The 24,626-nt window shown below is 31.2% G+C and overlaps 4 protein-coding genes across 4 annotated transcripts; 2 read left to right on the top strand and 2 right to left on the bottom strand.

Annotated features, from left to right (window-relative positions):
• Positions 1-284: 284 nt before the first annotated feature.
• Tsp_11403 (conserved hypothetical protein) lies at positions 285-2,633 on the bottom strand. Its single transcript, XM_003372615.1, has 8 exons — positions 2,621-2,633; positions 2,122-2,375; positions 1,871-2,062; positions 1,569-1,754; positions 1,376-1,482; positions 1,182-1,338; positions 965-1,111; positions 285-470 (listed from the first exon to the last, which is right to left on the bottom strand). Exons 1-8 carry the CDS (start codon positions 2,631-2,633, stop codon positions 285-287), a joined length of 1,242 nt encoding a protein of 413 aa, XP_003372663.1.
• Positions 2,634-8,531: 5,898 nt separating this feature from the next.
• Tsp_11402 (hypothetical protein) lies at positions 8,532-9,035 on the bottom strand. The gene is made up of 2 exons (XM_003372614.1): positions 8,906-9,035; positions 8,532-8,557 (listed from the first exon to the last, which is right to left on the bottom strand). The coding sequence occupies exons 1-2, from the start codon at positions 9,033-9,035 to the stop codon at positions 8,532-8,534; spliced, it is 156 nt and encodes a 51-aa protein (XP_003372662.1).
• Positions 9,036-13,832: 4,797 nt separating this feature from the next.
• On the top strand, positions 13,833-14,800 carry Tsp_11401 (putative LIM/homeobox protein Lhx6). Its single transcript, XM_003372613.1, has 4 exons — positions 13,833-13,911; positions 13,965-14,050; positions 14,636-14,683; positions 14,714-14,800. Exons 1-4 carry the CDS (start codon positions 13,833-13,835, stop codon positions 14,798-14,800), a joined length of 300 nt encoding a protein of 99 aa, XP_003372661.1.
• A 2,456-nt stretch (positions 14,801-17,256) lies between these two features.
• Positions 17,257-23,440, top strand: Tsp_11400 (conserved hypothetical protein; the record flags this gene model as incomplete). The annotated part of the gene is made up of 14 exons (XM_003372612.1): positions 17,257-17,340; positions 17,399-17,619; positions 17,884-18,325; positions 18,395-18,900; positions 19,008-19,344; positions 19,398-19,798; positions 20,045-20,315; positions 20,381-20,751; positions 21,068-21,419; positions 21,483-21,883; positions 22,221-22,560; positions 22,609-22,711; positions 22,995-23,135; positions 23,360-23,440. Coding segments are annotated over exons 1-14 (4,051 nt in total), but the record flags the coding sequence as incomplete, so codon positions are not given.
• Positions 23,441-24,626: the final 1,186 nt, after the last annotated feature.

Raw genomic sequence — 24,626 nt, 5'->3', positions numbered from 1 at the left:
GTTGAAATTGAACGTCAGTGAATTATATTTTATTATTATTTTTTTCTTTTAAATGAAATGTCAATTTCAAAAATTGTTTCGTCGTTTTTATTAGCTTGAAAAAGTGGCAATCGGCTGAATCAATTGCACGCTTTTCGTGTTGACCTGCTTTAATCATTGTTTGCAAATAATGTGCAATGATGATGATAATAATCATAATAAGGCCGGTTGATTCAGGTTCTTAGCGTTCACAATTCAGACACCTCTTGAAACTAGCAATATCCATGTCGAAACCAGTTTTCTGTTCAACTATCATCATAGAATGATCCTTCTTGAAACTTATTTTCCAAGTTGCTTGAAGATGAATTTTCGCAAAGTGAAATCACGCGACCTGCGATGCTTTCAGCGTATGCTTCATGTTCAACGTTTGTACAATTGCCTGATGGCATGAACGCCGGCCGGAAATCAGACGATTTACCGGTTCCAATAAGCTTAAAATTGAAGTGAAAATCGACCACTGGCCGGATTAAGTAATTCTGTTCAACAATTGTGATCAGTCGTCACCGTGGTGCTTTTCAAACGAGCCGCTTAATAAATATACCGGTACCAGCTTTCTGCACCAGTTTTCTCAGGAAATTGCGCACGCTGTTGTCAATTGAAGCTGGGAAATTGCTTTCACTGTTTGAATGAATGGAAAAAATGAAAATAAAAAAGAAATTTTCAATGCTTTTAATGATTTTCTTCAAAATTTTTCAATTCACAACATGTCTGTTGATCATGTGAAATATTTCAATTGTTGCACGTTATTTAAATTTTTATATTACAAACTTTTCTCAGTTGGTTGGCAGATTTTATTCCACTTTTTTTCTTGCAAACACATCACTCACTCATTGACATGTGAACTAGTGATATGACAATCAATTTACTGTTCATTTATTGTTTCATTAATTGTATATTAAAAAATAAATAAATAAATAAATAGAACTTGTCTGCTTATATCCATTGTTCGTGTATTGAGTTTGTTAGTTTGTTTGTTTGTTAATTCAATTGTCGATGGTATTGCTAAATGCAGAGTAAATGTTATGAAGAAGATCAGATGCGTTGCATGGAGGATTGGCTTCGCTTTGGTACACTTGAAAGATCCATTTGAAAGTGTAATTAAAGCTTTCTGGGTAGTTGAAGAGCGTCGTTCAGCTACTAACTACTATCACAAGCGGTCGGTTTTTCCGTTTGCTTTTTCGCTGAAGAACAGCCGATCGACGAGCAGAGTTGTCAGTGCCCAGTTTGGTACTTGACTTTGCAAATATTTGGTCGTCGGCGCCGTTTGCCCACGGGATGAGCTGAGCACCGCCGGCGAGTCTCCAATAATGCACTGGAACGTGGTTTCAGAAATCACGTCGTTTCAATTTTGGCCGTTATCGACATATTTAGCCGGAAAAGCGTTTTGCTTAGAAAGCTGATTATCTGCTTCTTGTCGTTGTTGTTCACCGACGTCGGCCAGCACTTAGACACGCTAACTGAAGCTAATAACTGACGCTTAGTTGAATTTCTTCAATAGACTCCTATTGATTCAAGCTTGTATTACATACATTAGCTGCCCAAACTGGTGCGGGATTGATGACACCAATAAACTGGCAACCTCGCCCGTCTGGTCTGTTCACACGGCTAAATACTGTATAAAATGGGAAAAGTGTAGAATTTTTAATGCTTGCTTTAGATATTGGATCCTGCTCAGCGACCGCAAGAATGGCACAAATCCGTCGTCCAACAACTGACTGGGAAATCAATAATTGTCAGTTAATACTTTGTTGCACAAGAGTGTAATGCACTTTTACACGGCTAATAACCGGCCCGAAACAATGATAATGTCATGTCATTATGAGCTATCGACGTTCGCTATAATGGAGCGCATCGGAGATGGATCAGATAAAAAGTCCACCAAGCCGACGACTCTTTCTTCCTGTTGGCCGTAAAGTGCTTGCGTGGCATCGATCCGACCAGATGCATGTTGACAATTATGCCGAGCAGAGGAGGAGGAGGATATACGACGTTGTTTTAATGCTAACGCCCGCGCAAGGAGCCGCTAAAAGGCAAAATGAGCGACGGCACCAGCTGGCCGGTCAAGCTGAAGCTGAAAATGACGCGCGCCTGATTCAATGCAGTTGAATATGTTTCAAATGTGAAGAAAGCGCAAACACCATATTCAATAGAGAAAACGAAACGCGCGCAAATGTCCATTCTGAACTTTTCTAATGTTCCTAAAGCTCTGAGTTCTCTGTTTTCGTCTATCAGTGATTTCAGATATTGTGACGTGAACAGCCGGAATGCAAATTTCACGCCGGTGTTTGACACTTGTTCACGCCAATTGAATGAATGAGGCGTTGCTGATCGCCTACCTTTAATCAAACTTTAAGCCCCTATCTGACGTCCAACTTATCACATTTCAACAATTGAATATCTTTTTTAATATATTTCTGTTTCAATATCAAAAACAACATTCCAAACAGAACTATACTATATTAAAACTATGAGCATATTCGATACAAATGCACACTACTTTTATACACTGAATTTGATTTGAAACAATTTGTAATAATTGAATATGCTTCTTATTAATATTATAAAACTAGCTAAAATTTACTTGTATTTATCATACTGCATTAAGTTTTTCATGACAAAACCGTCGAATAAATTTGAATGAATCATTCAATATAAGCACCGTTGATATATGTGATCAAATGGAAAATTTCAATAATGCAACAACTATTTCTAACGAGGCTTGTTTATTTTTGTCATGCAAATTTTATTATCATGTTAAATTTGCTAAACTAAAAAAAATTCATTTTCAAAACTGTCAACTTACATGTACGTGTGCAAATAAAGAAATGGCATATGAAGTGATTATTGTTTTCATCGTTTGAAACATTGTAGATGGATAATGCAAATAAAAGAATGCCTATTGAACATTTTATAGCAGCTCAAACAAATATATATATTTCCATAACTGATCTACATATTGTTGTGCATTTATTTCATTTTTAATTATAAACGAATTATTCACATTTGCAAAATGTAAATAAGACTTATGAGGTTAATGAATTTCAAACAGTCAGTTGTGTTTTATGAGTGAACAATCAAAAAAAACTGATGACTTGTTAGAAGCATTTAAATTAAAAAAAAAAGAGAGCTTCAGCACTTCAACTGTGATTTGTATGCATTTAATTTGAGAAATAGCTTTCAGAATTTTGCTGTTCATCATTTATCACAATTGTCAAAGTAATGCTTTAAATTTTCATTAATAACTTCTTCAGGTGGCGTGTTCACAACGCTGACATGTAAACGCAGTTGCAACAAAATGCATGAGAAATGTTTATCTACCAGGTGAATGAAATGGAAAAAGCAATTTAAATAATTTTTTTCTTTTTTCCAAGCAAGAGCTCGCATTGTTAATGAATTTGCCATTCGATTCACTTTCTCACAGCAGTTTCGATGGTTACGCTTTTATCAGATCTATGCGAGCTGAACGCACATTACTTTTCTATCACAGCTGCATGCTGTGCAAGCAAACAAATCAGTTTGAATTCTTGTTTATCAGTTTTATCAAAAATTAGCATTATGTAGTCAGAAAACAATCAACGGTTTGCTCAGACAGTTGTCTTGCGTTGAACATTTTTCATCCTCGTTAAATTGTCGTGATGGATAAGCCGTCAGTGAAATCAACTCAGCTGTCCAAAGCTGGAATTTAATGAGCTGTTAGCGTGATTTTTTTCTCTTCTCTGCCTTCATCAAAAATTTACATCGTCCCCAATTGTCAGCCAGTAACCTTTTCTCTTTTCCATTTCACCATTTTATTTCACCTCAAAAAACATCCGCATACGCTATTATAATTAATAAAAATTACCTACTCATTCATTTTTCTTCTTTGAACCTGATTGGCAGGATGTCAAAATCGACAAGCACTAAGATGTCATAATTATTTGTTTGCAGTTGAAATAAAGTTGAGTTTCTAGCACCTCAATGCCAGTGTTTTCTTATTCTTGTTTACTTGTTGTTTTATTGCAAGCTTATTTTCATTTTCAAATGAACATTTGTGAAATGAATAAAAATTCCAAGAAAAAGGACCTTTTTTTACTTGCGGAAAACAATAAATCACTTTTTTGATTACCAGAGTTGTAATTTTTGAATAAGATTGAAATTTGTCACGAACTCGTGAAAAAAATTGCATCTATTTCAGCTATTCTGTTTTCAAAGCAGATCCACATGTCAGATGGCATTTTGAAGAGTTGTTTGAAAAAAAGACTCGAGAAAATTTTCTTCCGCTTTTGATCAAATTTATAAAATGAGGTTGTCATCGATGAACCCATTTTGCAAGCTTTGATAAGATGATTTTTTATTCGTTTAAGCTACTGACAAGGGTACTCTTTTTTTTTCTATTGCTATCGCTTTCTTTTATGACAATTTTGTCTTATTTGTCAGTTTCTTTTTCTTCAATTTTTAAAATGTAATCTGAAATTAAAAGATAAGAAAAGCGAAGAAAAAATAGTCTAATTTAACATGAAAATTGATCGTTCTATTTGGGTGAGAAATGGATATAGGTTGGTAATTATGAAAATCTCATCAGTTGGACCAAATTCCCAGTGGGCTCGAACGGGATGTATCCACTCGTCGCCAATGAACAGAAACGCTTTGGGACTTTCTCCAATGAGGGATGAGGTCGTGAACGTATTGTTGTCAAGAACACATTCAGATGACCATGTCCCCTGGCAATCTGATCAGTTTACGTTGTTACGTTTGAAATTTGGCTACGGAATACGGCGCAAAGATAAACTCTCTATCAATATTGTCTTTCAGTGGTAACGTGCTTTGTTAATGGGTATATAAAAAGTACAACTTCTACCTTCTTCCTTTTTTTGTCGTTTGTGTTTTGAACAACATTTTATGCTGTTTTGAAAATTTGTTGCATTCAAAAAGAAGAGAAAAACATTTTTTTTACCTCGTCGAATTTGTCTCAGTTGAATTAAAAGTTTTCAATAGCAGTGTAAAGTTTTATTGCATCTGCTCGTTTTCGGTGAAATTAAAATCTTTCTAAAATTCCATGTTTATGAGATGCAAGAAATTGATGGTAATTTTCATTTAATGCCATGTGTTCACAGCTTTTCAGTTTTAATCACCATTATACTAAATATAATGTCATGATCAGTAAGTGTAAAAGCTGTCCAAGCAGCGGTTGATAAGTTACGGTTATTTTCGTCAAAACATGCTTTGAATATTTATTTCAACAGCTTAAATGGTCAGTGATCAGTTTTTGGAAAAGCAATAAATCCACTATACTATAAATAAGTAAATATTACATCATAGTTTTATCAATGAACATTCTTGTAAACAACATAAATACGGAACTAAAATTTGTAATTTTGTAACTTGCGATGTTGCTGAACAGAAAAAGTTCTACTTGAAGTTTCAGATAAATTCAAATGTGAAATGTTGCATAGGGAAGTTGGTTTTTTTTGCTTTCAAAGAAAAAAAATATCTATAAAACTTGGTACAATGAGTTTGTTTTCATTTTAAAAAAATTGAAAAGAAAAAAGTGATTCAACCAAAACGATTGTGAGAATAAAAAAGTTATTCCATTTGTGTAAGTTGGGTGTTGCCATGGGTGCGTCGAAGCATTAGCAAGAGTAAATGTTTTTTTCTTTTTTGTAATTCAAGCCAACAAAAGTGGGCTCCGCTATTTTGAATCAAATGTGACATGGCCTAATCTTATGCTGACAAGGTGACAGGAATGTCAACCTGCTTTGGTGTGGCAGCAATGACGTCATCGTTAGTAGATATGTACTTTGCCAGTATTACTCATTTTGTTGTAAAGGATAATTTTTCTTCTGATTTTCTCCAGCTAGTGTAAATTTGTTCAACATTAAACACGAACTGTTCAATGAAACTGCAACAACAATGTGAAAAAGCTCAATGCATCATCAGTAATGAATGACAGTTGTAATTGTTGCAGCAAAACAAAATTTTTTGAACATCCTACTGATTTATCTTCACTTTTGTTAGTTTTTTTTTCCAAAAAGAATATGAAAAAAAATTACCACCTCATGCTCATTGTTTTCAACTGTTACTCACAGATGAAATGTGGCAAAATTTGACAAGGCTTTATTCATTTATCATTTTTGCTTGCAACAGTGCTTTTCATTCATTGAAATTTCAGCTTCACAAGTTCGAAAACGTTCAAATCACATCTGTCCAAGATGATCGTGCAACAAATGGATCAAACTGAAATAAAAGCATTGACTCATTAATAAAAGTTTTAAAATCGAGGGCAATGTTTTTTAGCATTTTAAACAAAATTGATTTCTTTTTAATAACGCAACTGCACTTTTTAGCCATTGGCATTGAAATTTGTTTTTCAAAACGTCAGCTTTTAAATGTTATAAAGTCAAAGTATAAAATTTATACACTTAATTTGTTGGAATAATTATTTCACTTTGAAAACTCGTTAAACTTTTTAACTGGCAAAATTATTACAGCTAAACTGAATGATATGCACTTACATTTCAATTTTACTTTCATTTGATTATATTAAGTTTCATTGAATTTAAAATGTGTGTCTTCAATTTACTCAACCACACTCATAGCAGTGTATAATTTTTACAATTTGAAAAAGAAATTAAAAAAAACGCATATATGTATGCGGCTTTGTTGACTTTTTATGTGCAAGAATGTGAAGCGTAAAATGTAAAAGAATACACATTTCAAAATAATAGTGAGAAGGTTAATTTAAAATTATTTTGTGCGTGTATTATTTATTAATTTTAATTGATAATTTATAAAAGTTATGAGCATTGTGTCAAAATTGGACAGTATAATTTTCAATTTTTTTCAATAAAAAACTCTGCAATATTGCAATAATATAATGCCAATTGTTTGTTGTATAGAACAAGAAAAGTAGAAAAAATTGCAATATGAACATGAGAGTATAAAAATACGTTCACAAATAGTCATTGATGTTCAATGAATATGGAAATTTCAAGACAGTCATGTTGTAGAGGTTGATGTGATTTTTTGATGTGTGAAATACATTCGCTCCAACTTGCGTTGTTTTCTTGTTAATTTCAAATTCGATCTTTTTTATTGCTCATGGCACAAACCGGTGTAATTTGATATTCATCTTCAACCGTTCATCATGGTCAGCTTTTGACATTTTCAATGAATCATGAAGCGTTCGAACGAAATTCACAACTGCCGGCTTTTTGTTCAACATGGATGAATGGGAGGGGGGAAAGTTTGAATCATTGAATTCGAGGTCGATAGATTTTTGATTTGCAAATTTTACAAAATTTGAATTTCATGCAATCCACAGGCAAGCATCCATGTTCATGTCAAACAAGGAAGCGTCTGGTTACGTCAATTAAGAAATATCTGAGCGAAAATGCGGCCAAATCGGCAACAGAGATGCGCCGCGACAGATTGCTCTCAGTCATTCAGTGTATTAATTAGACCGGTCATGAATTCTTCTGATTTGTCACAATGCTCAGTCTTAATTCAAGACCAATGATGATGATGATGGTATTTCCTATAGATATGTAAATAATATTATTAAAAAAAAATTAAAGTACCTCTTGATGATCATTAAATAAACAACTGCTTATAACAAACAAAACAAAACAAAACGAAACGAAAATGTTCATGATGGAAAAAGGATCCACTGACCAGAGAGAAGATCTGTAAATGTTGGAACGATGTAAATTGACTTTTCAGCTTAGAAATTCTTAGCTTCCTTCTTCACGGTAAGCGGACTACTTTGAAATCAGTGTCTTCCTCAGAGTAGAAATGAAGGCTTGTTCAAATATTTATCGAAGCCTGCTCGCTACATGCCGTCGTTGATCAGCTAGTGCTTTTGTAAATCAGCTTAAAACCGGACTCAGTAAAGTATCAGAAAGATAGACGTTGCTGCTATTGACACGTCAACTTTTTCGGCTGTTCTTTTTTCTTTCTTTCCGTTCTGCCATTTCAACAGTTGAAAATTTGAAAAATGAAAAATTATGAGCTATAAAAGTAACAGCACATTAATCAGAAAAAATTATTATCATTTCAACAAGTCAAAGTTGAAATAATTTCCATTCAAATTTGAAAATCAAATTATGCAATAATTTATGATATTTTTACACAGAGAATAGTAATGCAAATTTTAATGTTTTTTGACAGGCATTTTGTTGATTTCTTATTGTTGCAATGAAAACTCTACAAATTTATAACAGCAGTTTTTAGCGTTCGCATTTCAGTAGTGAATAAAATTATGTCATTAAGATATAGATAATTATGAAAGAACTTTCATTTTTTATCCTGACAGATCAACAATTCCCAAAATTTGTTAGAAATGTTCATCTTAAATTATGCCATAATTACTCTGTTCAGTGCTACAATAGCGGTAAAATTATTTGATAATTATAAAGTATCTTCATATCGGCGCATATGTTGTATATTATTTGTTATTTATAAAACCTTTATTTGAGAAACAATAAAGCATCGATACTAATTTTGCATTTTATATTTCATATATCAAATGTAAAAAGTGAAGCTGAAATATATACAGTATGTATATTTATTTAGCAAAAGAAAACAAACAATTTATTCTATAATATGAAATGTGATAATTTATGATGCTTAAAAATGCCAACTATGTTTACCAGTTATTTTGCATTTGCAAAATAAAAAGTAAAATAATTTTTGAAAATGTAATTCATTACTCTACCCAAAAAATGTTTTTTCTTGTTTTTGCAATTGCATCACTCTGAATAGCCCTGACGTATTCACTCAGTTTGTTTCAAATAGAGAATGCACTATATGTACGTACGCATATATATATATAAGTTATTAATGTTTTTCAAGGCATTTTCTCGAATATTGCCAAGTTTTCCAGACGCACCTGCAAAGTAGTGGAGTGTCGAATGGCGCAGAGTTGCAGGCTTGCAGCTGACAGCTAATTTGTTCAGATCGAGCCGTAATCTGCCAAACTGATAAAGAGCAACGATTAAGTGAAGAAGAAGCAAGCGCATTTGTTCATATGGAAATGTTTTTCATTGCTTTCTGCTCGTCTGGAAAAGTGCGCAGCTCATTCTTTTATAGTCAAGCAAAAGTTGAAAAACTTTACGAATGATCATTGTAAAAATTGGTCGCAATACTTTGTAGCATTTTGATAATTTTTTATGTGTTTTTTAATTAAATCATTCAAATATTTATGTTATGGCAAGTCAGTTGCAAATTTCACGTTGCATTATCAAAATGCAGCACAATTTTGTCAATAATCAAATTTTTTCTGTTTTAATAATTATTATTTTAGAAATTTAGGTTATTTATTTTTTTTAACTTTTATAGCAATTAAACTTTTAATACGTAATAATTTAACGTAATAATTTTTCATTTATAAAAAGTTTATTGTAAAAAATTCAATTTAGAATAAGCGATTTTGGAACAAATTAGAAAAGGAATTGAAATAAAATTGCAATTTGAATTATTTTGCCGCATGAAAGGTTCATGTTACAATCAGTAAATATTTTCATCGAAAAATTTACATTCAAATGAAAAGCAATTTCACAGTGACTGCTTCATTTGTCAAAATTTTAACGTGAACTAACTTGTGATGTACTTGATACTTTTTCCGTGTATTGCTTGTTCTTTTCTATACGGAAAGCTAATCACAAATTTTGCAAGTGAAATGTCACTTTGACAGGCAATTTCTGGAATTGCTATTGTCATGTGTTGTTGCCATTGTTAAGCATTCAATTTATCACAGCTGCGTAATGCTATATAAAACTGAAGAAAGAAAACGGAATATTTGATAGAATAGCATTTCTAACAATGAACTGTTCTTCGTTCGAATGTTGTCCAATATTATGGAAAAGCTTTGAAAAAATTTTAACTGACAATGTGTACGAAATGACGAAAATGATATAAATTTGATCAAACAAAATGCATGCCTTGTTGTTTTGTTATGAATAATAAAAAAGTAATTTATAAACCAATATGCTTAAAAGCAATTGTATGTTTGTTCTTTCATCTGCAGAATTATATTTAAAGAACAGTTTTTTATTTCGTATAAAGCAGATTATAAGAATTTCATTGTAATTTAATTGACTTAGTAGTGCTGAATTTTTTGACACCACAAATTTCATTTTGCATGGATAGATGGATTGGTGAAAAGAACAGACAATAAAAAGTTAATTCAATAAAACGACAGAAAAATTAAATTTGTCGGTTGTTTGCAATGAGTGATTAGCGTACCGTTTTCCATTACCTGATATGGGACTAATCGAGCAATCGAATCTGAGAACAGCAGTGCAAACAACTTACAGGTCAAATTACCAAAAATTTTGTAACAATTTGCAATAATTTGTATTATAACTTGTATTATACTTGGACAAAACAATCACATATCTTTAAGCACACTTCTGATCTGTGCTACATATCATTTGTACACAACATTCTACTTCTTTTACGTACATGATTGGAAGTTATGCAGTATTTATTTCAAAAAAATTATAGATACTTTTAACAAAAAAGTAAAAAACCGTAAAAATACATTATGCATTATGCAAAGTTAATGGTGATTGCTTCTTTTCAACTTTTGTTCTCCAAACAGTTGAAAACAATTATTTGCAATATCAAAATTGCCTTTTAAATAAAAAATACTCCTTCTATACCATATTAGTTGAACATTACACAAAGCAATATATGTAAGCTTTCTTATGATTAAGAAGGTTGTGAATAAATACAGTATGCATAAATAAGCTGCCTACTTCAGATGTGTGACAGATTAATGAGCAAAATCTCAGGTAAAATGGAAAATAAACAACGGTTTTAAGATCATTATGCTCTGTTGTTGAATAAAGGATCTATTTGCAAAGTTATTGTGCAATTTGAAATATATTGTAACAGTTGTAGTGCATATTTTAAAATATGCAAAGTGATAGTTTGTTAAAGTTAATGTACCAATAAAGTTTGAGTTGCATAGTTGAGCAGATAGATAACATCTACAGTATTTCTAGCTTCACGAATACCTTTTCCCGCAGTTAAAGTAAAATATTTCATGACTCGGTTTATCTGTATAAATGTGACTGATGTATTCAGCTTTACAGCTGTCAGAACTATCAGAGAAAGGGACGCTTTATGGTAACTTGAAAAAGTTGTTATGAAAGTAGTTTGTTGCAAAAAGTATATTCATAACGTTGTTTTCATTTAATGATAAAATTTAATTTTGTTTATAAATTTATTATTTAAGGGTTAATGGTATAGTTCTTTTTTTGCAACCATTTGTATTAAAATTGTTTAAACTAATTAAGTTAAATTTGTGAAAATGGGAATTTGAAAAATTACTAGTAGTTCATTTTTGCCAGTGTGGGATTCAAACTGCTTTGCATTTTATTTATCAGCTTGATGTAATTTATTGATTGGTTTGAACAGAAAGAAATTATTTAATAGAAAAATTTTGCATTTTGCCTGCCATAGTAAAATCAAAATTTCTTGTAAATGCAATTGTTACAATTAAAAAAGAGATCAACTGTAAATGTAGACAAATAAAAACAACAACAAAATATGCTAATTTTTAATATAAAAAAATGATGCAATCACTTTGTTGTGAAACAGTACAAAATTAAACGCTAAACACTGCTGATAATCCAATTAAGACGTAAAGTAAAATCATTAAATAGCTGAAGCTATTATTGGTCAAGCAGATTTAATTTCATGTTATTAACTACATTATTCTTGTCCATTTTCCCTCGAAAGCTGCTGTGCTTTTTTTTCAAATATGTTATAGTTGGATGTTGCTGAATAGCAGCAATTAAAATTTCTTCTTTGTTTCACAACCTTTTTCTTTATTTCTTGAACAACTGGTCGATGTGGAGGTCTGTAAAGGACAACAGTCAGTATTCAATTTTATTGAAATCAATTTAATCAAAAAGCAGTTCAGCTTAATGTAAAAGATATTCACAACAATATTTGTTCTCTTTTCACTGATCAGACTGAATCATCAATTTTAAAGTAATAATCAGTCTGTTTTCCTGTCTAGAAATTTGAAAAAGTATATCCTTCTACAAATTAATAGTGATACTATATTGCAATTTTTTAAAAATATTTTTTAAATTAAATTTCAATTTTAAGACTAAATGAAAAGCAAATATATCATTTCTTATTACCATTTGGTAAATAGACACACAATGTTGCACGTCACATGGTTTATGTAAAATTGTTGACCGTGTATTGAAATTATGGTTAAGCAAATAACAACTGTACACCTTGCAAAGCTTTAAAAATTAATTTCACTTTACACCATTGCAAATGTAAATTTATTATTCAATATAAAAATAAAATTCTACCTTCTTTCTTGAATATAAGCGAAATAATTAAAGTCGTGCAAAAAATATCAAAAATATCATCTATTAAGTGTTATTAATAACGACAGTTTCATTTTTTTATTACAAATTATTATTTAAATCGACAAAATTTTTTACGAATATCTTTTTTACAGTATTCCCTTTGAAAACTAAAAGTAATCTTCATAATTGATAGTTGACAATGATAGTGGTGGTGATGAAGAAGAAAATTTGTTTACCTTCAATTCATCCTACCGTATGAAGAAGTGGTGAACATTAACAATTTTTTTCTATTTCTTTTTTAGTGAACTTCTGTTGCGTTTGATAAATGTTTGCAGAATTTTAACGTTCTGCAAAAACATGATCATATCAGCAAAAGGTCCATCGATAAACTTTAAAGTTGAACAGCACGGTTCATTAATAATTTTTTTCATCCCATCATCAACTAACGAGTTGCTTTATAAATTTATTTAATGACAACTTCTGTCAGTGTGAGACGGCACACTGGCGCCGAGCACTTTTCCTTTGAAAATTAGAAATTCATCACAATAACTATATATATATATATTAAAATTAAAATGTTGTAAGATACAGTGTTGTAATATAGCTATAAAGTCTCACACATGTAATAATAACGTTGAACTATTCCGAATAGAATAATGAGACGTCAAGTGTCTTCATTTAAGAGCAACTGTTTCTACACTGGTTGACGCCAGGAGCCATATTTTTTTCCACTCGACTTCAAGTGATAATGTTTCACGCAGAAATTATTCACATGACTTGATGCAACGTGTATGTGAACAACTGAGTACCTGTGTCTGACTATCAAAGTGACCGGTCATGAGCAGGTATCACATTACGCATCTGCAACACGCTGGAAAAGCAGCCGGCTTGTAACTGACAGCTAATGGGAATTGTTTCAATCAATCACTTTGCCAAGCTGTCTTGTCATGAAAGCTTGAATTTCGTGATACGTGATCTTTCAGCTTTTTGTCGCTGAACGGTGAACAAAGTGGCTTGACTAGCCGACAGCAGCCGCCAAATTTGACGCTTTCTTTCGAATAGCTTCACGCGATATCAGCGCTATTATCTTTCAAATACATTCAAGATGAAAGCTTTATCTTATGCTTTTTATTATTAGCTTCAATGGTTTTCAAGCCCACTTTCGACTACGCTTCAAATCTCTTTACAGCTGTACTACATGCGCAAACATACTCGAACAGCAGTTTCAACACTACATTATTATTATTTGAGCAAAAGTGCAGCAGCCTTTTCAATAACAACAAATTTAATAAACAACAACAATGCTCATTATATCTTCAAAGCAGCATGTTTTGTTATAGAATAAAGTCAAGAAAAAGTGAATAAAAATTTTGTAACAAATAGCAAAAAAGCTTGAATTGTAAAAATTATAAACTGATTATACTTTTTTTAAATTATTACACTTATTAATGCAAATACAAAATAATCAACTATTAAGCCATGTATTTGCCTAAAGCAGCGTTTTCTCAAATAGGGTTCCGTGAGCGGTGTCCAGGGGTTCCGCAAAATATTGTCACAAGTGCAAATTGTATGAAAAAAGTGTTGAAAAAAAGCATTTGAAAAATTATGCAGGGGTTCCGCGAGACAAAAAATTACATGTAGGGTTCCGCGAGGATAAAATTGTTGAGAAACGCTGGCCTAAAGCAATAAACAGTGCAGTTATACAATTCACATTTTGTAAATCATTCGGTGTCTGTTTGAAGCTTAAGAAAAAATGGTTGAAAAACAAATCAACAATTTGAAGTAAGCATTGTTGTAAAAATGATTAAATACTAATATTTTTACAACTTAAACTTTATATAATAAAAATGGAATTGGTTGAACAGAAATGAAATAATATTGGAATGCAAAACAATGTCATACAGAAATTGCTTTTACATGCGAAGTTATGCAAAGTTGAAATAATTCCATTAACTTTAATTAAATTAAAAAAATTGCTGCGGGTAAAAAAGTATTTTGTCAAGCGTGATCAATCAAACTTACAATTACATTATGGATAAATTAAAATTACTGATGCCTGTAAGCTATTCAAATTTCATGTATTATTGTACGAATTAAAAAAATTGACAATATTGTGACAATAAAAGGAAAACTTTTGAAATGTAAATGTACTTCACATGAAAATTTTTATCACATTCAGTAAATTGCGGATAAATTTTAATGCGATGAGTTAGCAAACAACCGAGTGTAGAAACCTTTTGTAGGAATAATAATAATGATGAACAGAATTTGTTCATTTACAGATTAATGTGTGCCATGCAATTTGTGTAAGATGCAATATAACAAGGGAAGTAAATTTTAATAAATGTGTATTTTCTAAGCTGCTAAACATCAAAAGCAGTTGTTCCATGCAGCAAACGTTCACAGCAATGCAATATTTTTCACGCAAAAGCACGCAACGCAAATGAAAAACATAAAATATACACTTTGAAAGTGTTGTTTACAAATTGCTTAGTACATGTGTTGTTGCTTGTTTTAATAATTTTTTCCCAACAAGCATGAAAGAAGAATTTAATGCAAAAAAATGAGCGCGAGGAAAAAATGTTTACATTTTTCATAAATGAAAGAGAAGCAAGGTTTCTCTTTCATAAAATATGTTTGATTTATTGTAGCTTTTATTTCGAAAACAACAACGCTCAGTACATTTATTTCTTCAAATTATCAAACAATTTTATCTTGGAATGCTGAAAAATTAACGCCGACTTTACTTTTAGTCCAAAAAGGTGTTTTAAAATTCTATAAATATATTAGCTATAAACAAACTGCACTGAAACTCATGAGAACTGATATAAATTATTTCATGATAATTCATTCATTCATTTTGCCTTTTATTTTTGAGAATCAAAAAAAATATGTAAAAAACACGTCGATAAAAAATTAAAATACTTTACAACAGAGAAAGTTTGAAAACTTTTAGGTGAACTATTCTTGCACTTCATGATGCAAAGAATATGATAATAATTTTGCATTTACACCTAATTAATAATGTAAAATCAGAAATTTCTTCTTACTTTACTGATATTTATGTGTGTTCCGTTTTACACAGGTCAATGAAAATGAAACGAACCTAACAAAAAAAGACATTTTCACGCTGTTTTTTGTAAATTTATATGCTAATTTTTTGGATAACTGAAATACAGAATATAAAAAACGAGTAAACATTATATTTCTTCATCTTTGTGCTTGCGCGTGTGTGAATCTGTCAAAAAGAACAGATTAAGAAAATGATTAACAGAAGCTAATTGTAAAATAAAAGTATTAAGTAAAATAAAATTAACTGCACAGCATTACAGAATTAAACAGTCAGAGCAGTGCTTTTGAATCCAAATTATTCAGAAAATTGAAAAAAAAATATATTTCTACAAAATTCTATGCATATTTATTTCTACAAAATTACCAGACTTCCTATTAGCACACGGCGACGGCATTTTTATTGAGCAAAAATTATTTGCAGCAAAAACAATATTATAAAAATGCAAATGATAGCAAAATTTTAAAATTAAGCAAAAATATCTGTACAGTGACATAAACATAAAGAATATAGACTGTATAATTATTAGCAAAAGTTTTGCTATTCTTTTATGAATTGAATTGTATATCTAATATAAGTGTGCAGAAACGACGGTTCGTTTGAATATGGCTATCTAATATTTTGCAAAAATATCACGCTTTACTACAAAGTAGAATTTTCAAAGCTGAAAGAAAATGCATTATTGCAAATATTGAAAAAACCTAGTTACATATGCAACATTGCAAAAACAAAAAATATAATTTCAGTTAAAGGACAGATATTTCAATTTAAATCTTGCCAAGCAACATTTGTAATTTATATTTTGTTAGATTTTAGCTTAGATAAGAATCATTTCTGCTCAGTTTGTTCATAATAAATTTTAAAAAAATTAATAAAATATTAATATGTTATAAAATTCCAGATGCAAAGCTGAAAACTTTGAAAACTGTTTGTTGATAAAACTGATGACAGTTAAATTTTCTAATTTTAACAACAGTTTATGAAGTAAAAGCAGCAAACTGCGTTGAAAACATATCACGACATACAGGATATGGTTACTTATTTTGATATCTGCACTCGTACTTGTGCAATGCAGTTCTTTTACATGAATTACGATTACAATTTACATAACATATATACTTTATGAAATATAATTTTTACAACTAAATAAATGAATGATAAAGTTATAAATTGTTTTACCGTTCATATTTCATATGAATTCATATTTTCAATGTCGTTTTTATAAAGCAATATTACAAAAAGTTTATACTATTGTCATTAAATGAATGCATTCAATGATTTTGAAATAATACGGAAACAAAAGCAAACAGCAATACGTGAAGATTTCAGCAATTACTTTACATGATAGACTGCAGTTTTCAAAAGTAAAACATTTATCAGAATAATAATTTAATACAGAATATACATTGGTCAGTAAAATGTTTCACAGCTCTATTGCTGTTTAATCAGGTAAATTATCTGTGGAACGATCTGAATATAATGTTTTCATGACATCTAAAACATCGTCTGTATGAATTATGAAAATATCAATATTATTAACAGATGTTTTTCTTTTTATTACAAAAAACATGAATGGCCGGCTCAAAATAAGATAAACTTTTCAAACGGAACAAATTCATTGTTCAAAATGTTTACATGACGTATCGCTGGAAATTTGAACAGCTTTGACAACAGATAAAGTTCTAGACGTCAAATACGACTGTTTTAGATTCACACAAGTGCTTCTTCATATTTTGAAAAAAATAAGCGTGAATGCATTTTTTTATTTATTTAGTGAATAGCAAATTTCTTTGCATACAAAGTGAATTCTATATAAGAAGCACTAACCAGAATATGCTATGCGGAATTTACAAAGGCATGTTGCCTTTTACTGTTATATCTCTATTTCTTTTCCAAGCCTTACAGCCATTATCGAAGGTAGCAAAATTACAATTCATTCAATAACATTATCAATTAAAATTCAAAGAATTTTTAGGCTGAACAGGGATATTGTGGTGATACTAAGCAATTTGGCCACAATGTACTCTCATATGCGGAAAATACTCATGGAATTCTTGTCTATCCATGGAATGTTTTAATTGCTACACCAAAGACTCATACCTTTAAATGCTTAGGCAGTTTAATAGCTGCAGACTTCTCCAAAAATCATGCAAATTCATCTGATATAATTATCACAGCTGGAAGCTGTTTCAGAGGGTAAAATGAAATTTTTTTAGTTAGAATGATGAAGAGCATATTATAATTTATAAAAAAGCAAGACAATTTTTAAACTAAGCAGCTATTTTTGATTTCTTGTAAGACTTGTAAACATTATACTGTTATTGTATATGTAAAACTATTTACAGGTGTTTCGATCAAAAATATTCATGACTAAATTATGCTTAATCAAGGAACTAACTTTATTTCAAACAGTATATGTTAGTTATTAGGTAATTTTATTGCAAAGCGTTTTATTTAAAGAAACAATGCATTTCAAGTATTCAAACAAATGGCTGCAATAAGCGTAAGAATTTTTAGAAAAACTCGTGGATCATTTGACTCTGTTAATCATTTTCGCGCTTATCTTGGAACCACATATTATCGACGCCATAGAACAGATGGTTTGGAAGCGGAATTTGCATCTATTTACATACATGCTAGTAAAGACGGACAGCAAACTGGAATAGCTTTTGCTAAATTAAAGCAGCCGGTAGTATTTGGAAAAAAACATATGCCTATATGCTTAGCGCCTAAAAATGCAAAACTGTTGTCGCATGCAAAATGTTATGTAACCGGCTATTCAAGGAGCACATATTTAATTGATGAAGAAAAAGTGTTTATAATAAGTAGTAAAGCTTGCAAACTAAATTCTTTTCCAACTTTATGGAAGCCTGAAGAAGCAATATGTGGAAAAAGAGACAAAGTGAAAGATGTTGAGGTAAAAAATTTTTTATTAAATTGAAAAACATAAGCATAATTACTTGTTTTATAGATGTTAGGAGCGCCTCTTATGTGCTTTTTGAGTGGCAAAGTTTACCAGTTTGGCGTATTTATGTCTAAGCTACCAGACCCATCTTCTGTCAGAGGCGATTATGAAACGTCATTATTTAGAATACCAGATGCTAAATCAGCTTATTTGCATATTTCTGGTCAGTCCTCCAAAGAAAACTGGATTCACATGAATGGTGATAATGGTGATAAAGCAAACTCTGAAGAAGAAATGGATCCTAAAGCGGATTCTGACAAAGAGGCAGATTCTGAAAATACAGATAATAATGATCCAAAAATCATGAGTAATGATTCTAAGAATAATGAACACGATAATACCAAAAACGAATCTACTGAAGATGCTCCTGAAATAGCAGCTTCATCAGCTACTGTTTATTTTGTTGACAAATATACAAACAATGTCATGTGCACAGGTACTATTGTAAAGAGTTCAAAAGATTTTACTGGCTTTGCAAGTTTTGCAGTCTCTGAAATTGGCTGTTTTATAAGGTGAGTTATTCTTACTGCGTAAGTAAATTAATAATATTATAAGTGACTGCTAACGTTTTAAACTTATGTTTGCATAACTGAATACCTTGCACAAAATAATTTTTTAGAAGGAATGCAGCTGTGTCTCATGATAGCATATTTGCATATGCTGGTAGCAAATCTTCAGATTTCAGTACCCTGGACTCTGCAGGTGTTAAAGTAGAAATCGAATCTATACAACTCATCACTTCATACGATATTGCTATAATTAAGTTTGCTAGTCCATTGCCTTTAAGTGATAAAATATCTGCCGCTCAAATAGCTTCAGAATCAACAACTGCAACTAGAAATCATAACTACTACACAGTAACTCGAGACAGAACAACGCGTTCTTTAATGCAAATTGGTCTCAGCTCAGTGTATTATAGAAATTACTTGTCTCATGGCGTTTCAAAAAATATAGACGTAAGAAAGATATATAAATATAATATTAACAATTCTAATAAAACCCATTTCAGTATGTAGGAAGTTCAATTCTATTATATGGTCCTTATCAAATAACACTGTATGGGTTACACAAAACGATAATTGAGAAAAAGATCGAAGAAGATTATCTCTTTGAATATTTATATTTCTTCTCTCAAGAAGTATTAGATTATGTTGAAAATTTATTAGAAAAATCGATGCCAAAGCAGCAAGTAGATGTTTCAAAGTATTTTTCTAAATGGGTAATGGAAACAAAACGGAGAAAGGCTCTCAAGCTTTCAGCATTAAATAAAGCTGCGACAGCAAATGTTTTCTTCGTCGACAAGATGACTGAACAAGTACGCTGCACAGGGACTATGATGGCTTTTTATGAAGGATTTCATTCTGTAGAACAGAGTGATACGATTGTCACTGAAAGCAGCTGTTTTATAGAGTAAGTTATTACATTATCTACATTAAAATACACAATTTGATAAATACTTTAATTGCAATTAACAAAATTAAAAAATTCGATGTCAGTGTGCAAGGCATTTCATGATTTATTTTATTTTTAATTTCTTTTAAATTTATTTATTTATTTATTTATTTATATTTATTTTAGCAAAATCACTGGAGCTGTGATGAATGTTGATCAGTTTTATGCAGTACCCTCAGTTTACTATAATAAAACTGCAAACAGTGAAACGCAGCATTTCATTAAAAAAATTGAAGTGCTTAAAGAGCTTGAGAAAGCAAGCTCAGAATCTAATATAGCTGTCATAACATTAACCAAGCCAATCTACGGAGGAACAGGAATAAATTTTGCCAACTTTCCAGATAATATAAAGCAAACTTCCTCTTCTGAAAACATTTTGATTGGATATGATCAAAACAGAAGGCAACTAAAAGGATCTGTTTACAGCAGAATTTCACGAGACAGCTGCTTAATGAAATCTTCACGACACGTTTTGGTAAAAAGAAAAATAATAACGTCTAAAATTTATTCATAAACAATTTCATCATTCAATTTATTTAGTATGCCGGATCTGCATTAGTTACTACTCAGAGAAACGAGCTACATGTGATCGGCATTTACAGAGGGCATTACACTGATGTTGCTCAGCTGGAAACAAAATACAAATTTTGCGCTTTCACTAAAAGCGTTATTTCATCCTTGTATTGGTACTCAAGAGGTGAACAAAGAGAAAAGGAATGGGAAACTATTTATGCAAAAATCGTCGAAGACAAAAGCAAAGCAAGCTTCACTTTATCCACTGCTGTTGTCTTCGTAGATAAGCTAACCAAACAAATAATGTGCACCGGAACTATTATTATGCTCAAGCAAACCAGTGGCCTGGAGCTATTAAAATCAAATGCAATAATAACAGAAAGCATTTGCTTTCCTGAGTAAGTTATTTGTATCAATACTTTTTTCATTTTTTCAAAACAATTTCATTTACCATCATTTTACGTTTTTTCTTATTTAGAGTAGATAATATTGGTTTAAAATTTTAAAGTCACTAATTAATACTAACTGCATTTACATATTGCAATATAATAAAAATAAATAAATAAATAAATAAATAAATAAATAAATATATATATATAATTTTCATGCAACAATAAGAACTTTAAATGTGTAAATTCAGTAGATGTAAAAACTGAAAAGCTTTTGTAATTGTCAGTTTTATTGAACTTATACAAATATTAAATTTGTTTCAAGGATGAATGAACAGTGGAAAAAAGTGATTGTTTATACAGCTGAAGATTACAATAATGGAGAACACCTCAGTTCCACTGTAAAAGGCTTTGAAATAGAACATGTATATCACCTTGGAAAGTTGTTACCAAATAACGTTTATTTGATAAATTCTGCAATTGTCATTTTAAAAAATGTCATTTTATTGGGATCAAATGTGAATGCAGTATATTTATCACCTCAAGAAACGTTTGCTTTTGAGCAATATGAAAACTACATTATCGGCTTTGACTTAGCGACAGGGAAGTTAAAAGCGATCTCAAGTTACTTCACCAACAGAGATTCGTGTGTGCTTAGAAATTCTGATGGGCTACAGGTAAGAGAATGACATAATAATGCAATAATTTTTCAGATGAACAGTTAAATCAAACCTCTTTAGTACTATGGTTCTGTGATGATCACTTTTCATAAAAAGCAAGCTATTTTAAAAGGAACACACAGAACAATAAAAATAGTTGAAACAAACCGTAAAGAAGTCGAACGATTTTGTCAGTTTCCATCAAGCAGCGTTACAGCTATTAATGAATTCATAAGAAAATATGCCAACTTTTATGGAAAATATCTAGTTACAAAAGAAGAAAGGAAAATCATTACCAGACGTGAAAAAGAAGCTACTCAATACCAACCTAGTTATGAAGACACGTATTCAGCCGTTGTATACATTGTAGATAAAAGTCAGATGAAGATAGTCTGCCTAGGGACCATTATCACATCAGAAGAGCTAAAAAAAGTCTCCCAAACTTCACGCACTGTTATTACAGAAGGAAACTGCTTTAAAAAGTAAGAATGAATTCCACTCAGATAATGATTACATTCATTGCAAAATTAATACAAAATGCTAATTAATAAGTCTAATAATTATAAAATATAATCATTAATATATCATCAAAAGTCATAATAGAATAATATAACTATATAGGATATGATAAAATATAAAAGGGAATAAAAAACAACAAAACACTAAATAAAGAGATAAATAATTACATAAATTTTAAAACGGAAATAAAAACATATTAAACTGGACAGAAAATTAAAATTCTGTAGTAATAAAAATATTTAATTAGAAATTATAATACTATGTCAAAATCACAGTGACAGGAAGATTTATTCATTTAAGAAAAACAGAAAATGAACCAGACGACCTGAAAGCATACTGGATTTTTTTGGGAAAAAACAATGATTTCACAACGTCAACACATTATGAAATTCAATCTATAACAAGAATAAAGGAGCAACCAAACGATGCAACAAGTACTGAAGTAGTTATAATTCATCTGAAAGCACCAATAAAATTAAACGACAAAACAACAGCAGTAACAATAGCAAACCTACATTTGAAGCATCTGACAAAATTTTTTATGGTTCAATTTGACTACACGAAAAGAAAATTAACGGGAAATAAACTATTTAAAGCAAACGAAAAAATACATTGGCCAAGACAAAAAGCTAATTTAATGGTAAGTACAAAAGCAAAAAAATAACTTTGTATTAACAAACAATTTCAGTACTCAGGAAGCGCGATAACAACAATAATGAACAAAACGTCTTACCTGCTGGGAATGTATCAGACACAAAATTTCAAATCCAATAAATTTGAAAAAGCAGAAGGTGAATATTCAATATTTACAGAAGAAATGATAGCAACAATATCACAAATACTACAAAAGAAAGACCAAAGTGAAAAGGAAAAATCGGAAACAAATAACTTCAACACCCAAAACACGGATTCCATAAAAATAAGTATTTCCAGAACAAAAATAAAAAATAACACATATAATACGACATCCAAAAGCATTATTTACAAACCAGAAGAAAGAATAAGCAAAGGTAAAATCATACACAACAATAAAAAACAACTATTCATCACGCCTAGTAAAACCACGTACTTCAGAAAACCATGGCAAACAAAAACCATCTTATAAAGAAAGAGATGACAAATCCCACGAACACAAAGTTCTGCAGAAAAACAGCACTCCGGCAAACGTCTCACATCCATCATACAAAAGTGCAATGAAGATATACATAAAAAAAGGTAAATCAAAAAAAATAAAGCAATGATACGAAAATACAATGTATTCACTTAAAAATTACATAGAAGAAAAAAGTGATCTACCGCCAGCAGCTCACATCTCAATTTCAAATAAATTACAACGATCAAAAACAAACACCACACAAGACACGGAACATCCAAGATTGCAGAAACAAAAAGGTACAGCATCACAAAGAAAGTTCATTATTAAAACAAATTAATTGTAGATAGAAAAGAAACAACTCCACCACCACCGAATCCGACCAAAACCACAAACAAGTCCAATATTAAACCTCCAACACATAAAAGTACACTAAAAGTGGAAATCAAAAAAAATAACGGAATTGAAAAAAACATAACCAAAATACCGCCCAAAGCCATACCTGGTTCTGATAGTACAACACCAAAACAATCGAGCGTACCTGCACTGCCAATAAAAAAAGGTATACTATATTGTGTAGGAAAAAGAACATACTGCTTTAATTAATATGACGGCGCTTCTGCAGGAGATGGAGGCCATTCACCATCTGATCAACTTCCACTTCCAGGAAAAGGAACCCCATCTGCACCAAGTTCTCCATCACATGACGCAATACCAGGATTGCCAATTCCAAAACGTAATTTGCCACATAATGTGCCTTGATTACTTTTAAATAGATGAATATTTTCAGAAGACGGTAGCAAACATACTCCATCTGATGCATTGAAAATACCGCCCAAAGCCATACCTGGTTCTGATAGTACAACACCAAAACAATCGAGCGTACCTGCACTGCCTATAAAAAAAGGTATACTATATTGTGTAGGAAAAAGAACATACTGCTTTAATTAATATGACGGCGCTTCTGCAGGAGATGGAGGCCATTCACCATCTGATCAACTTCCACTACCTGGAAGAGGAACCCCATCTGGACCAAGTTCTCCTTCACATAACGCAATACCTGGATTGTCTATTCCAAAACGTAATTTGCCACATAATGTGCCTTGATCATCTTTTAAATAGATGAATATTTTCAGAGAATCCACCGCAGCAAGACTACTCCATTCTGATGCATTGGAAAATCCGCCCAAAGCCTTTTTTGTTCTCATCATTCCACCCTCAAAACAATCAACCGAACTGCAAAGCCAAATAAAAAAAGTATAATATATTGTATTCAAAAAAAGAAAAATGCTCTATTTGTATAACCGGGCTTTGGCGGAAATGGAGCCATTCCCCCCCGAATCAATTCCACCTCCCCGAAAAAAGGAACCCCTCTGCACCCAGATCTTCCCCACCATGGACCAATAACACGAATGGCAAATCCCCAAAAGCAAATTCCGGCCCAAAAAGAGGCCTTGAGTATTCTCTTTCAAAGGATGAAAAATTTTCCAAAATCAGGAGCGCAACACTACTTCCTTCCGAAAGCTATGTAAAATACCGCCCGCAAAAGCACTTCTTCTGATATATTTGTATAGTACTAACAATCACACAAAAAAAAATACAAAACGGTAAGA

Source organism: Trichinella spiralis (assembly GCF_000181795.1).
Source record: "Trichinella spiralis strain ISS 195 chromosome Unknown Scfld9, whole genome shotgun sequence".
In the NCBI taxonomy this organism is placed as follows: Eukaryota; Metazoa; Nematoda; class Enoplea; order Trichinellida; family Trichinellidae; genus Trichinella; species Trichinella spiralis.
This window is presented reverse-complemented; position numbering and strand designations above follow the sequence as displayed.